General features: G+C 43.7%; 1 protein-coding gene across 5 annotated transcripts in view; it reads left to right on the top strand.

Annotated features, from left to right (window-relative positions):
• Window positions 1-15,705, top strand: part of MRTFB (myocardin related transcription factor B) — a 263,871-nt gene extending 248,166 nt beyond the window's left edge. For all 5 annotated transcript variants that reach the window (XM_082671121.1, XM_082671119.1, XM_082671122.1 and 2 more), the window contains 4 exons: window positions 1,017-1,175; window positions 1,429-1,566; window positions 7,837-7,897; window positions 10,019-15,705. In XM_082671121.1, the coding sequence (XP_082527247.1) occupies window positions 1,017-1,175; window positions 1,429-1,566; window positions 7,837-7,897; window positions 10,019-10,554 (894 nt within the window). In that variant the 3' untranslated portion in view covers window positions 10,555-15,705. The remainder of the gene's footprint in view (window positions 1-1,016; window positions 1,176-1,428; window positions 1,567-7,836; window positions 7,898-10,018) is intronic.
• Window positions 15,706-15,929: the final 224 nt, after the last annotated feature.

Genomic DNA, 15,929 nt, shown 5'->3' with positions numbered 1-15,929 from the left:
AAAAGGGGCCAGGTAGTGAGAAGGTTGACATGCCAGCCAAAGATGAGGATTTTACCCCAAAAAAGAAGAGAGGGACTCGATTGCCGCTGTGTGTGTGTGGAGACTGTCGTCACGGCAGAGGGCTGACAGGCAGGTGGGCGCAGGTAGACAGCAGTGGCACTTTTCCAGTGATGGCTAGTGAGGACCCGGATCAGGACGGCAGACCACAGGTCCCGACCCAGGAGGTGTGTCTGAGACGTGTGAGCGCTGAGGGCTCCCTTTACCTAAGTTTCAAAAATAAATAAAGGCAAAACCAAGAATTATTTTTGCGCAGAGGCTGGGGGCAGTGGGAAGAAAGGGGAAAGTTTAATTTGGAACATATTAACTTTGAGACGTCCCAAATGTGTGTTTGTAAATGTTACAAGTGTGGCTTTGGCGCCTGGGAGCAAGGCTGGAAGAGAGAGGGGGGCTTGGCAGCTATAAGCTAAAGAGCCCTGAGAGCAAATGAGGAGAATCATACTGAGCTTGCCCACAGCGCACTGTCCCCGCTGCTGTCCACGACAGAGACCACTGACGCTAGGGAATCGCGGCCTGTGGGCCACACGCAGCCCCGCCCGTGTCTGTAGGTGGAGCTGTCCTGAGCCACCCACGCTCACTCTCATCCGGGCTGCGTCGGGGCCGCAGGGCAGGGCAAGCAGTTACAGCAGCTGCTGCACAGCGCCCGGCCCTAAACTATATGCTCCGTGGCTTTCACAGAAAACATTTGCCAACCCCTGTTCTATTTTTTTTTTTTTTTTTTTTGGCTGCACTTGGGCTCTAGAGCGCAGGCTTCAGTAGTTGTGGCGCACGGGCTTAGTGGCTCCGCGGCATGTGGGATCTTCCCAGACCAGGGCTTGAACCCATGTCCCCTGTATTGGCAGGCAGATTCTTAACCACTGCACCACCAGGGAAGTCCCGAACCCCTGTTCTAAAATGTGGTTTTCTTTATTAGGAAGAGCAGAAGAACAAATTGATGGGCAAATATTTATTCATTACAGGTTTTCACAAACTCAGCATCCAATACAGTGCTTCCGTATCAGAGACCACCCGCTCCAGCGGTGCAGCAGCCCTTTATCAACAAGACAAACAGTAGCATCCTTCAACCCAGAAGCACGCCACTTCCCTCCCTGCAGAACGGCCCCAACCCTCCCAACAAGGTAACCCAGCCCACGGGGCAGCGGTGCTGGCACAGACAGGGCGCAGGTTCAGCCCAGAGTCCCAGGCTTCAGGCCTGGACGGCATTAACAGGGGGAAACAGCCGAAAGTCCCGGGATAGGACTTGTTCCGGGGCAGCTTAGCCGTCAGCACAGTGGGGGTGGCCCGGCCCGCCAGCGCCTCAGCCTCACTCCCCCAGGATCCCCGGGGGGCCAGCCTGCCGTCGGGCTGACTCTCCTCCTTTGTCTGCCGCAGCCCGGCTCGCCCCCTCCGCCCCAGCAGTTTGCGGTCCAGCACTCTCTGTTTGGGAGCCCGGTCCCCAAGACGAAAGACCCTCCCCGCTACGAGGAAGCCATCAAGCAGACGCGCAGTGCCCAGTCTTCCCTTCCAGAGGTAAGGAGGCCGCAGCTCTGATGGGGTGGGTCCTCTTCAGCTTGAAGCCCCGGTCTAAGATGGACTTGCCTCAAGAGAGACAAGTTTCATGACTCGTAGCCTTGCTTGCCTTTTAAATGCTATTTAAAATCAAAACATCATTCACTTCGGAGACTCCCAGCGGTTTTCAGCAGCCACATAACCTGCAGTTCCTGTTTACTCAGAATTTCCGTGTTTGTCTTTAGCTAACTTCTCCTGGGGGCCAGAGGCGGGTTGTGTTAGGGATAGATGTGTGTATGTGTGACCAGGGCACGTATTTCATACAGGACCCTTTTCTAAAGCCACCATTTGTCAGGCCAGCATCAAACTGACCCTCTCCTGCCCAGATGGCCTTCCAGACTGCCCATCACCCTCTGCTCCAGCAGGCAGGCTCACGCAAGCAACTCTGCTCATATCTTGAGCAGATGCACTTCGGAAGGGACAGACTGAGGCCCTCCCGGCCCCGCCACGTACTGATCCCGCCTCGTAACCGTGCGTCCCTCTCCTCTGAGCCTGCCTTGTTGCTTTGATAAAATAGGAGGAGCTGCACCTATTCCAGAGATGGAAAAAGATAGCTAGAGCTCCTGCTTGTAAAAGCACCTGGCCTCCGGCGGGCGCCAAGAAGGACAGTCTCATCAGACCTTACCCTGAACGCGCCTCCTGGGCTCGCTGCCTACTTAAAGCTTAAAACTCACCTCACTTTCAAGAAAGAACCTGAGGATGCAGGGAGTGAACCTGATGCCACTGCACGGGTGCTGACAGTGGAGGGAGAGGTGTGCTGATCAGAGGTAGACCTTCTGCTCTCACAGCCGCAGCAGATGCACCGGTAGAGTTGTGCTGCTTCCCTCGCTCCCACAGTCTCCATGCAACTCCCTGGGGCCTCCTCGTGCAGGGAGGGTGTGCAGGGCCAAGGACTCAGCACTTCCTGCGCAAGCGGCAGCCGTGGCCACCTTGACCTATGTGGTCGCGCCAGCGAGCAGCTGCAGACACTGCTCCATGGCGGCCAGAGTGCCTGGTGTGGCACACTCACACAGGGCATGCAGGGTGCCCGGGCAGACTGCCTCCTCGAGGAAGCAGACAGTTTCCATGTGCTTCTTCGCATCCACTTAGCGCCGAAGGAAGGTGACTAACTGTAAAACGTTCCTTTAGTTCCAGACTCAGCCAGGGCCCCTATATGTGAGGAAAAGCCACATTTCAGAAACTAGGTTTAGATATTTGCAAAAAGAAGTGAAACAAATGGTGCTGGCCTAGGCTGTGCTCCCCTTGGTCCATCCAGAAGGAACATATCTTCAAGAAAATCCTTCCAAATCTGACTCTGACGTATAGGTTACTCTGTACCATTTCCTTCACCAGTGTGACGACAACAGAGAATCATCCTCTCACCTTAACCTGAGAGAGCTGATTGGAATCCCTGCCCTTTGTCTCTGGTCCATGCATCTAGACTGAGGGAGTCAAGTTCTGTTCGGATGGGGAGCTAGCTGTGGTTCCTCTTTATATACCACTAAGCATCAAAGTCCAGGGATTCTGAGGTTTTTAAAATACATTTACTCGGACTTCCAATTCCACTACTGGCTAATTAAGTAAGTAAGTAAGATAAGAACTGGCTACCAGTTCAGTCTTCCCACAGATAACAGCTCTAAAGTCTGGTTATAACACAAAAAGCAGTCCTGTGAAGTCATTGAAGAGTGACTAGAAAGAGTCATATTCTGATGAGGAGTCTGCACTGAGGGGAGGGAGTTAGTTAGAGGGCATGAGTTCCCTCTTCCTGCTGCTTTTACTCTGGGGTCAAGCTAAGTGGTGAGGTTACTGGTAGAAAAACCACAGCCTTTATGCCTTGGGAAACCAGAGGACCGGTTCCTTGCCTTCTGGGTTGCTCTCAACTGAGAGAGGAGATGCCCAGATTCTGTCTGCCCACATCTCTGGCTGACCCCTAAGCCACATAGGTAGGGAGTAGAGTCGTAGCAGATCAGCTAAAGACAAAAGATCTGACCTGAGATTGGAACTTCTGCCCAAGAAACATTTTGAGGTTCAAGTCCAACCCAAGTTAACTGCCTACTAAAACAAAAGAAACCATTCATCTGAGAAAAATGACAGAATACAGTCTCCACGATTTGATATCCACGACAGCCGTTCATAAGTCAGCAATGTACAAAGAATCAGGAAAATGGGACCCTTTCTCAAGGGAAAAAGGCAATCAGCTAAGACCAACCCCCAGCTGATTTGAATGTTAGAATTTGCACACAAAATTTTAAAACAACTATTATAACTATCAATAATGTAAAAGAAAATATACCTGTAATGAAGGAAAAGATAAAGAACGTAAGCAGATATAGAAATGCTTTTTTTTAATGAATGGAAATTCTAAAACTGAAAATTACAGTGTCTGAAATGAAAAAAATTATAGATCTTAGCAGAATGGAGATGGCAGAGGTAAAAAAGTGAACTTGAAGAAAGATCAATAGAATTTATCCAATCTGAATAACAGAGGAAAAAAAAAAAGATTTTAACTCATTACTGACCGTGGGATTTTTGCAGAAATTAATGCCTGTGGCTGGCAGTTTTTATTTTGGCCGGCCAAAAATTAATTCTGTTATTTCACTACCACTTCGTGGGGTATTACATTCAGTATTTACACCTGACACACTGTAAAGGCTTCTAATTTTCATGAAATGTTGTCTTCAATCCACTCTTCTGTAGAAGCAAAGGAGCATTCTCCAGCACCATGAGTTTCATTTTCACTTTCCATATCAGTATCCATCACTAAGGGTTTTTGTCTTTTTGTTGGTCTAACAGTCACATCATCTGAATCAGAACTATATTCTGAAGTACTATCAGAACTTCTGAGACACTAGTATATATGTCGCTCAGACAATCAGAGAGTATATGCATAAAATTCACTGAAAAACTCTTCACTCAAAATTTCGCGATGCGTCACTTTTGAAAATTTTACGTTTATAATAGACACAAGGTTGGAACAAAACCTAACAGAGGAAGAAATGTGAATGATAAGGACAATCGTAAGTTGTATAATGAACCCTTGATCAATTTTAAGCTCTAACAACTTCGCACAGTGATATTAATTGTATCACTCTCTAAAAATGTATTAATACGTCTCCAGTCAATAATGTTCGGGTAACAAAAGACGTATTAATACATCTCCGGTCAATAATGTGTTAAAAAAGGTGAACAGAGCCTCAGAGACCTGTTATTTAACATCAAACAGTCTAACATGGGTAATGATAGGAGTCCCAGGAGACAAGAGAAAGGAATGAGGCAGGTAAAATATTTTAAGAAATACTGGTCAAATTTTTTACAAACATGATGAAAGACAAGTTTACAGCTTTGAGATGCTCAATGAACACCAAATGGGATAAACAGAAGGCCTCATCATATCCCAGTCAAATTGCTGGAAGCCAAATTTAAAGACCAAATCTTGAAAGCATCAAGAGCAAAGCAGTACAATACACACAGGGTAACAACTACCGTTGACCCTTTAACAACCACCTTTGACCCTTGAACAACACGGTTTAAACTGCACAGGTCCATTATACACAGATTTGTTTCAATAAATACATAGTACAGTACTATACAATCTGTGGTTGGCTGGAACCATGGATATGGAGGGCCAACTATAAAGTTACACATGGCTCTTCCCTGGTGGCACAGTGGTTAAGAATCCTCCTGCCAATGCAGGGGACACAGGTTCGAGCCCTGGTCCAGGAAGATCCCATATGCCACGGAGCAACTAAGCCTGTGCGCCACAACTACTGAGCCTGCGCTCTAGGGCCCACGCACTGCAACTACTGAAGCCTGCGTACCACAACTCCTGAAGCCCACGCACCTAGAACCCATGCTCTGCAACAAGAGAAGCCACCGCAGTGAGAAGCCCGCGCACCACAATGAAGAGTAGCCCCCACTCGCCACGACTAGAGAAAGCCCACGTGCAGCAACGAAGACCCAACACAGCCAAAAATAAATTTTAAACAATAAAAGAAATAAATTTTTAAAAATTAAGTTATACATAGATTTTCAACTGCTTGAGGGTGGTGGGCAGTGCCCCTAACCCTCATGTTGTTCAAGGGTCAACTGTATTTGATTTATGGCTGACTTTCCATCAGAAACTATGGAAGCATGAAAAGAATGGAACAACATCTTTAAAGTTCTTGTGGGGGGCTGGGGGTGGGGCCACTGTCAACCCACAATTCTATATCAAGTAAAAATATCCTTTAAGAATGAAAGTGAACTAGAGAGAATTTCAGGTAAGGAGAAATTAAGAATTCATTACTAGAAAACCTGCATTATAAGAAATGACACTGTCTTGAGGGGCTTATAAAATATATAGCTATAATACTTAAAGTAACTAATAAAGGGGCTTCCCTGGTGGCGCAGTGGTTGAGAGTCCGCCTGCCGATGCAGGGGACACAGGTTCGTGCCCCAGTCCGGGAGGATCCCACAAGCCGTGGAGCAGCTGGGCCCGTAAGCCATGGCCACTGGGCCTGCGCGTCCGGAGCCTGTGCTCCGCAACGGGAGAGGCCACAACAGTGAGAGGCCCGCGTACCGCAAAAAAAAAAAAAAAAAGATACATCTGCAAATTCTTTGACATCCCCGCTTGTGCTCTCTTGGACTGCTGGCTGTGGGGAGCATGCCGTGTGGACCGTCCAGCAGCGCTCTGCAGAGGCCCATGTGAAGAGGAACTGAGGCCTCCCATCAACCACCACCACCTTGTCAGTCATGAAGTGAGTCACCTTTACAAGGACATTCTCCAGGCTTGAGATGGCTGTAGCCCAGCCAGCATCTTGACTACCACATCCTGTAAGACCCCACGCCAGAAGTGTCCATCTAAACCATTCCTAAATTCCTGACCCTCAGAAACTGTGAGAGAAAATCACTGTTTAGTGTTTTAAGCCACTAAGTTTTTTTGGACTAATTTGTAGTACAGCAATAGATAACTAATATATGCATCTGCAAGAGGCATACTTTAAATACAAAGACACAGGTTGAAAGTAAGTGATTGGAAAAAGATATACCATGCAAACAGTATGCATGAGAATTTCTGGAGTAAGCAGAAGATTGGAACAGACATTTCATCAAAGAAGATACACAGATGACAAGTAAGCACATGAAAAGATGCTCAACATCATTACTCATTAGGGAAATGCATATTAAAACCACAATGCAATACCACTACTCACCTGTTAGATGTCTAAAATTAAAATGACTGACCATACCAAGTGTTGACGAGAATGGAGAACAACTGGAAATATCCATTGCTGTGGAAATATAAAACAATATGATCACTTTGGAAAACAGCCATCTCTTAAGAAAGTTGAACATACACCTGCCCTCTGATTCTGGCATCCCATTCCTGAATATTTACCCAAGAGAAGAGAAAGCGTTGTGTCTATACAAAGACTTGTACACAAATGTTCACAGCAACTTTATTTGTAATAGCCAAAAAATACCAACAATCCAAACAAACTGTGGTATTTCCATACAATGGAATACTTCTCAGCAAGAAAAAGGAGTGAACTGTTCCTCAGCTGTACTCTACAGCATGGTTAAATCTCAAATTTATTATGTTGAATGCAAGAAGCCTCCTCTACCCTCCCCCTGCTAAAGAAAGTACATACTGTATGACTCCATTTATATAAAACTCTAGAAGACGTAAATTCATCTGTAATCAAGGAAAGCAGATCACTGGGTTGCCTGGGGATGAAAGGAGCATTGCAAAAGAGCATGAGGAAACTTTTGGGGAAACGGATGTGTTCATTATCTTGATTGTGTTGATAGTTTTGTCGATGTATACATGTGTCAAAACTTATCAAATTGTATACTTTTGTAGTTTTTTGTAGGTCAGGTAACTCAATAAAGCTGAAAAAATATAGTATGAGCACCTTTATACATACCTTATATTTTTACATAAATGCAAATGAATAAGACATTTTTAAAAGAAAGTGTCAGAGGCCTCTCAAAATGCAGCCAGTGACAGAAAATAAGTGTATAAGTCGGCTGAGCTGGGTAAAAAAAAATCTTAGATTTTTTACAATTTTTTCACCCCATTCTCACTCTGTCAACTTACCAGCTGCGACACATTGGGAAAATGGTGTAATGTCTCAGGTGACCTCAGCGTTTTCAAAATTATCAAATGATAGATTAGGCTAGATGTTCTGTAAGGTCCGTAAGTGCTCCCAGTTGTCTAATGCTTCCAGGTTTGTACGAAAGAAAGCTAACGTATATTCTCCTTTGTTGTAGATTTCCAATGCACACAGTCAGCAGATGGACGACCTCTTTGACATTCTCATTAAAAGCGGAGGTGGGTCAAAGTCACATCAGACCCCATAGGGGTCTTATCACAGGTTTATGAAAGTTTTCCTCTAGAGCTCACAGCGTATCTGAGTAGTGAGAAACATATTCTTCTAATTCTACCTCAGTTTACTCTTTTAAATCTGTTAAATTTAGGTGATTAAAATGAAGGAAAAGCCATTGTTTCACTATAACACAGTAATTTAATAGACTTAGCAATAGATGTATGCCTGTTGATAGACTACCTCAAAATAGCTCAGGAGAACCAGACCACATTGAAAAACTTCAGAATCACTCCACGTAAATGTTGTTGTGATGGGATAAAAATTCATTGTGCATTAGTTTCATAAAACCTAGTTACCTAGCTTGGGCTCTAGTAACTTTCTTAAAATTCAAAGGCAAGCACTTTCTACATATGATTGAAAATCTTAGATTTTTACAATTTGTCATCTTAAAAAGGGATAAGGGACATTAACCACAAAAAAAAAATCAAGGATCTCTCTGCCTCAGCTTATTATCTTTAAAAATAAGTATAAAATCAGTATTTCAAAGCTTCAGATGCTATTTTGGAATATTTTTAAAGTATTCTCAAATTACCTTGGTGAAAGAGTTTTATTCAGGTTTTTAAAGTGATCAAAATTTCTCCATTCATAGCAGGTTCTATTTGATTTTGAGGTTAATGATTTTGTCGTAATGTTTGACAAACACAGAAAATTCTTCATATTTGACTATAGATGTACATGTGCAAATAGCATTTTCTTTTTAAACTCATGATGTATATCTAAACTATGGAAATTAAAGAAATAGATATACCATGGCCTGAATTTAAGGTTAAAAACAATAATAAAATGCTTTTTGCCAAATCTGGCGAAAATACTTTTGGAAATGATTAAAAAGAATAATGTTTACAGCCTAAACTTGGAAATTAAAATATGACAAAGTCACAGTAACAAAATAACAATTGAGTTATTTTCTAAAAGGGATGATTTTTTATGGCAAAGTATCCAATGAGTATATTATTTTATCTTACTGTATACTAACTAATACCAGTAATAATGAGAACAGAAATTTAAATAGTTGATTGTAAAACTAATTATTTAGATTGCACTTTCAGCTTTCAGAACAATTCTAGAGGTGACAACAGGTAATGAAGAGCAGCATAACTGTCCTAAAACACAGGCAGTGCCCACAGTGTACAGTTCACATATAGCAATCAGGTTGTAAGTTCTTTCTCTCACTTATTTATGCATCCCAATCACTGAATTGTAAGAGCGATTATTAAATACGTTTCCTAGTGTATCTGCATATAAATGAAACCAAATACTCACAAGAAAGTGGAAAGGATATTTTATTCAAATATATGTAGCTAAGTGAACACTGGTATCTATAGCAGATGGTCCGTTAATTTGCTACTTGATCTGGCAAGGAATAACACGTAATTAATGCTTATTAAGACATTTACCAAATCCTCAAGATTTTATATGAACTCAGAAAATGAGACAAAAGAAAAATAAGGTAATCCACCTCATCTTGGAAAAGATGTGTTAGCTTTAACTCAGAAATGACATGAGAACATTGTATCTTTTAAGGACTTTATATAGAATGTAAATGGCTAAATTCAGCACACAGTTCAACTATAATGATAAAAAAAGAATATAATTAGAGCTTTCATAATATTAAGGGTGTACTTCATGCCTGTACAAACTCAGGGTATCCACTTTGACATTCACTGTAAGGGTGGTGTGTCGCTGTAATAGCAGATTCAAGGTAGAGGGTAAGACAGGAGCCTGTCTTCAGCCTGGAATGACTGAGAATAAGAAAAGGATCAAATAATCTAAAACCATTGGTTCCCACCTGGTGGTAGAGACTGCTTTTAACGCTTACTCTTACTAAAAAGAATGGAAAGCATATCAGAATGTTATCAGCTTAAATGTTTTATCTATTTAACTAAAATATCCATCATCCTAAAGGTTATTATCTAGGACTGTACCTGACCAACAGCATCCTCTTCCTAACTCTGAGATGGACTGTGTATAAGTCATCGCAAAAATACAAAATAATTGCCCTGGTAATTAATAAAAAACGTTTAAATGGTACTAAATCATTATTAATTATTTCAATTATTTTGCAGAGATTTCCCTTCCTATAAAAGAAGAACCTTCTCCTATTTCCAAAATGAGACCAGTGACAGCCAGCATCACCACAATGCCAGTCAGCACAGTGGTGTCCCGGCCACCACCCCAAGTCCAGATGGCACCGCCCATATCCTTAGAACCTATGAGCAGTTTATCTGCCAGCTTAGAGAACCAACTAGAAGCTTTCTTGGATGGCACTTTGCCCTCAGCCAGTGAAATTGCTCCACTGCAAAGCAGCAGCGAGGACAGGGAACCCTTCTCCCTGATAGAGGATCTCCAGAACGACCTGCTGAGTCACACAGGCGTGCTGGACCACTCACACTCACCCATGGAAACTTCCGAGGCCCAGTTTGCTGCGAGTACTCCCTGCCTGTCCCTTGACCTTTCTGACTCGAACCTGGACAACATGGAGTGGTTAGACATTACCATGCCCGGCACGTCATCGGGACTCACTCCTCTCAGCGCCACCGCTCCGAGCATGTTCTCTGCCGACTTCCTAGACCCACAGGACCTACCACTGCCATGGGACTAACAGCACAGATTTCTCATCCCAGATTCCATGAGAGTCAAGAAGATGAAGATGATTGGAGAAGGTCAGTTTTTAGAGACAGATCCATAGTTGCATCATTGCAATTATAATATGTTGTCACAGAAAGAACGGAGGGATGGTCAGAGGCTGGAAACCAAGTTTGAAAACATTTCATTGCATCCAGCAGTGAATGTCTACGATTTAATATAGCACAGAGCCTTCTGAAAAAACACTACTCCAAGAAGACTTATCTGTTTCTCCAGACTTCAGTAAAGAATAAAAGGTACCTTTAGATAAAAACATGAAGCAGAGTAATGTGTGCAGGGCGGTGACACCAGGGCCTCTGGTCATCAGCTACATTTAAACCTCTGTGGTCACTTTGAGACCCTAAATAAAAGGCAAACGGCTCCACTCAAAAAGAAGGGAGGTGAGAGACCACTGCACAGGGTATTTCCTAGAAATGGCCTGAGCCCAGCCCCAGATGCAGCAGGGGTCAAGGGCAGTGGTCAGCACCAGCCAGTTCAGTGACAGCTTCCCACTGAAGACTTTTTGGTTCCATTCAGAAACCAATGTAATTTGTGTGTGTGTTATAGTTTATTTTGTGATTTTTGGGAATCTTACTTTAGATCTCCAAATTTAAATTGAAATGGAAGATCTTCCACCATAACCAGACAGTGTCTACAAAAGACTGTCATAAACAAGCCACTGTAAGAAGTCAGGTGTACTGATAACACTGAAAATTCTATTTGCAGCCCTCTGGGTTGATTAGGTTGATTTTAATGTGTATCTTAGACATCTGTACGTGTGCTCTGACATTGTGATGTGTACAGCCTACACTGGAGTAAGGCATTAGGTACCCAGTGGTCCTACTTCTTGTAATAACTCAAATATTTCTGGAGTACTTGAGCCACATGTATTTCTGTATTTAAAGAATTGCTGACTAACTTTCAGGTAACCAGACCCATCTCAAAGAACCAAGAAAAGGCTTTAGCATAAAACATATTTCTGAGCTGGTGAGTTGCAAAGAAGGCAAGGGAGAAGTCTGTCATCAACCTAGGACATTCCTACAACGGTTACAGGTGAGACAGTGTCGCCAGGTTGGCCAGTGGACCCAGCCCTGGCCGTCCTCTTCTCTGTCGCTTATCCCTGGTTACTGTTTTACAGGCTTGTAACTGGATGTCATACCTGAGCTCTCACTATATCATCAAGCTGAAGATTGAAAAACTGGAGGTTTTATTAGTAGTTTTTTATATAGAAAAAAGATTTGTTGAGTAGTTTCATAATTTTCTAAAATGCCAACTATCACAGGATTTCCAAGATTATTTCAATCAAGCTAGTCATTTAAGTAAGTATATGATAAAATATAAATAACTGAAAAAAAACCCACCTGAAATCTACCCCAAAGTGTGGAGGTTTTTATTACATAACATCATTGTGCTCTCCACCTCACCTTGTATAAACCCTACGTATGGTCAGGTTTTTTCTCTGGGTTGTTAAATGGTGAAAGTTGCCTCTTGCAAGTCACTGTGGGAACCTGACCCACTACTTGGAAACAGTCTGTGAATCATTTCTGGGTTTGTGTTTTGCCTAAGAACTGATCTTACTGTATATTTTTATTTCAGTTTGTAAATTTTACTACATGTAAGAAAAGTCCATTTTCCCAGTATTCAGTTGCCCACAGCCCTCGAGCCCTCAGTTGAAAGCCCTCCCAACTGGAAAGTGCTTCTGGATGATTCAAGCAGAGGCAGTCATGCACAGTGTGGTCTGCAGTAGGTACTTCGAGTGTTTAGCAATTGGTAATCCAACATGTGGGAGCCAGTAACCGTTAACCACAGCGCCGCCATCTGACCAAGCCCAATGGGACAGTTAACGTCCTGGGCATGACGTGCATCTCGAGTCAGTTCCTTTCGGAGGCCCTGTGGCCAGGGGCAGGGCTACTGACCCGGAAAGGTACTTTTCTTAGGGGAAGTCTGGGCCCTGGGTTTTTGTCTGGGGCTTATGTGGTCCACACTTAGACTCTAAGCATCATCTTCATTCAGATTTAAATGGCTTATTAAATTAGCACCAAATATCAGTGAGTCAGCAGGAGGCAGCTGAACAGCTAGTGGTGCTGGCTCTTGTTGAGTAACTTTCTGTTTCCATCATCCCGAGTTGTGTACATAGATTGTTCTCTAGCCCTCAGCTCCCCTTATTGCTTTTTTAAAATAGATTTGAAACATGCCACAGGAAGGTTGCTCTCCAAAAATACACACTGCATTACAAAGAATGCCATCTCATGAGCCTGGTCTCTTGACTACAACTTGCTGAAGTGCCCACTTCACATGTGTGTTCAGACCTTCACGTACCAGCATTTCCTTTAAAGGCAGGCAAGGGGCCTCTAGTACCGACTCTACCGGCCACCTACTCGTGGCATTCCACCCGGCCCTCCGTCCTGGCTTGAGCAGCCAGCTGGGCCTCTGTGACACCAGTGCTGCTCACCAGGGTCTCAGCTAATGTTCCAGGTTAGAGCAAGGACACAGACCGTGCGCAGCATGTGACGTGACCAAAGGTGACATTCTGTGATCACAGCCCCTCTGCCCTAACTCAGTGAACGTGACGGTAAGCGCAATGGGAAAGGCGTGTGTTTACCAAAGAGGACGGTCTTGGGTTTGAGGTGAGCTTCACAGCCCTTTAAACAGAGGGCAGAAGCGCTGGTTGGATTTTCAGGTGTTCATGTGTGTGGTTTAGAAGGGGTGCTGTCGTGTACCATTCTGCAGAATAGCATACTGCCGAGCAGAAAACCAACTCCTAGAAACACGATCTCCTATCCAGTCTTATTTCCTAAATATTCCTGAAACACAGTAGTATCAAGCTTACCCTGCTAGTGTATATAGGTATCAGGTCTTGTCATGAAGGACGCGAGGAATAGAAAGTTACGCCGAAGCTTCAGGCATATGTGGTCATCTTGTACGTTTCAGCAAAGCATGTACTAGGAAAGCTCTTAGGACAGTGTGAGTGGTTCACGTTCTAGTGTTTTTCCTGAAATGTGCAATCTGCTGTATAGTATCTGCCACACATCTGTGCATAGACGCAGTCTGAATTCATGGAACTTCTTGCTCAGATGCTATTTGGTTGTTTTATATGAATATCTTTATGGCACAAAAAGAGCTTACTTAAAACTTCCTTTTTACAAACTGCACGGTTGTGTGAGCCACGGAAGTGCCGTTTCAGAATCGTGGCAAAGGCTGTGTGGTGTCGCCCCCCAAGCTGCCACCTGTAGAGGGCACCGCCACAAGCTGTGCAGCCGGTGGACCCCGAGTGATGATGGATCAGGAGTGTTACCCATTTTGTCACCAAAGCTGACTCAGGCTTCCTCTACCCCAGATCAACCCCAGATCATTCCAGGCCACACAGCTTTCTCCAGAGCCCTTTCGCAGTTCCCAAGCTGAAACCAGCCACAACAGTGCCGGGACCGTCCCTTTACTGTCCACAAACAGCCTTTGGCCGGGTTTGCGCCACACCCTCGTGCTGTTTCTGGGGCCCATCTGGTGGCTCCTGCCATGAGCCAGGTGGAGGGTGGCAGCCAGGGGCTGTTTCAAGAACTTCCAAGAGACTAGCTGTCAGTGTCCACCAGCAGAGCCACCTGGGGCTCCACAGCAGGTTCGCAAATAGCCCTCTGCGTGTCGCCATCCGTCACCACCACATCAGTCCCGACCACTGGCACCAGAGCAGGACACCAGGCAAAGTGTCCCCTGCCTGGAGGCCACAAAATTAGCCCACTCTCTCAAAGAACACTAACTGGAAGGTCAGGGTTATCAAAGGAACACAGCTCCCAAGTGCAGAAATGTGTATCTGGAGAGCATCCTAACTGCATTTCAGCGCATCTTTTAAGTGGTTTCAGTCAAAACTGGAAAATAACAATTAATATGTAGTCATTCTTCTTCCTGGTTCAAACCTTTGATAACTTGCTCATTCAGCCATGTTTCTGAGCTACGGTTTTACTTGTGAAGTGACTGCATGGCAATAAGCAGGTCTATGTTTGTCCCCATTCACCCTTTCTTGCAGTATTTGAGGAAATGCATCATTGCAAAGGGTTTCTGCCTGAAATCTCTGATTTGAGGCCTGTAATTCAAAAAGCTGCACATGTTTACAAAAGAGCTCTTCCCCTCCATGCAAACACGTTGCTCTGTGAATCATTGGAAAATGTCACGATTCTGTGACAAGAGGATGGCAATCTCGGATCTGCAAGGTGCTGTCTGGAATCAAATAAAACATGTCATTGGCGATCTCAACATAGCTGTCGTGTTCAACAGAGCTTTGTGCCAACTACTAAGACAAAGCTTTAACCAAGTTCATAGAATCACCGAGACTCATAACGATTACCTCTCCACATTATGCTGTAAGGAAACTTGCTGATTTAGGAGGAGGAGGAAGCATTTAGGAAAGGGTTTAGTTGCTACCAAAAGCACTTAACCTCGAATAACTAATAGTAATGCAAACTCGCTTCAATGGAACCAAAGGCATTGCCAAGTATTTGCCAAAAGGAGGCACTTTTTATTTAAAATTTGAGACTAATGAGATCTCAAAAATCAGTCCCAAAAAGGTATTATCCATTTAAGGTTATAATTTTCACAAAGATGTAGATATTTCTCTATTGTTTTCATGTAAAATAGTATAGATTTGTTTTGTTGGGTTAAGAATAATACGTATTTAGCAGTAATACAGAGTTTTTTCCTTTCTACCTACAAATTAGTTTTCTTCTCTTGCTTGCAATAGAAATACGATGTGATAGGTGTTTCTCTTCTTATTTTCATTGTCACATTATGTCTTAGCATCTCACTTTATGAAAAAAAGGAGAAAGATACCAATCTGCAGAGCCCTGCTTATCAAAGCACTAGTTTAATAAAAAACTATGGCAATCGGGGGTCCATTCATCTATTGCCTTTATGTTGTTTTTTTAAAAGAAAAACCATGATGCCTTTGTATTTGCTGTTTGCACCCCTGAAATCAATTCCATGTCATGTTTGAATGCCATACATTTTGCACATGTACTGTACATAGGTAATGCATACGGTATTTTTATATGTGTGCACATTTATCATCAGATCTTTTGTACATAGTGGCCGTATTGTAGCTGATCGGGAAATGTTTGATATCTCAGCAATTTTGCATTTTTGTGTCTCAAATAAAAACATTTTGATGTACTATGATTCTTACTACGCAGAGGAAAGACCACATGCTATGGGTCAGGAGAGCTGAGGGGGGCAGGTGGGGAGGAGACACTGCCTTCAGAGCAAGCCTTACAGCAGTCAGTCACCAGACACAACAAGCGGGCGTGCTGAGGCAGGTTTTGTGAATCACACATCCAGGGCACACATCCCCTCCCCCAGGTCCAGGAT

This window comes from Grampus griseus (genome assembly GCF_964374135.1).
Source record: "Grampus griseus genome assembly, chromosome: 14".
In the NCBI taxonomy this organism is placed as follows: domain Eukaryota; kingdom Metazoa; phylum Chordata; class Mammalia; order Artiodactyla; family Delphinidae; genus Grampus; species Grampus griseus.
The sequence above is the reverse complement of the archived record's forward strand: the minus strand, read 5'-3'. Positions and strand labels throughout refer to the sequence as shown.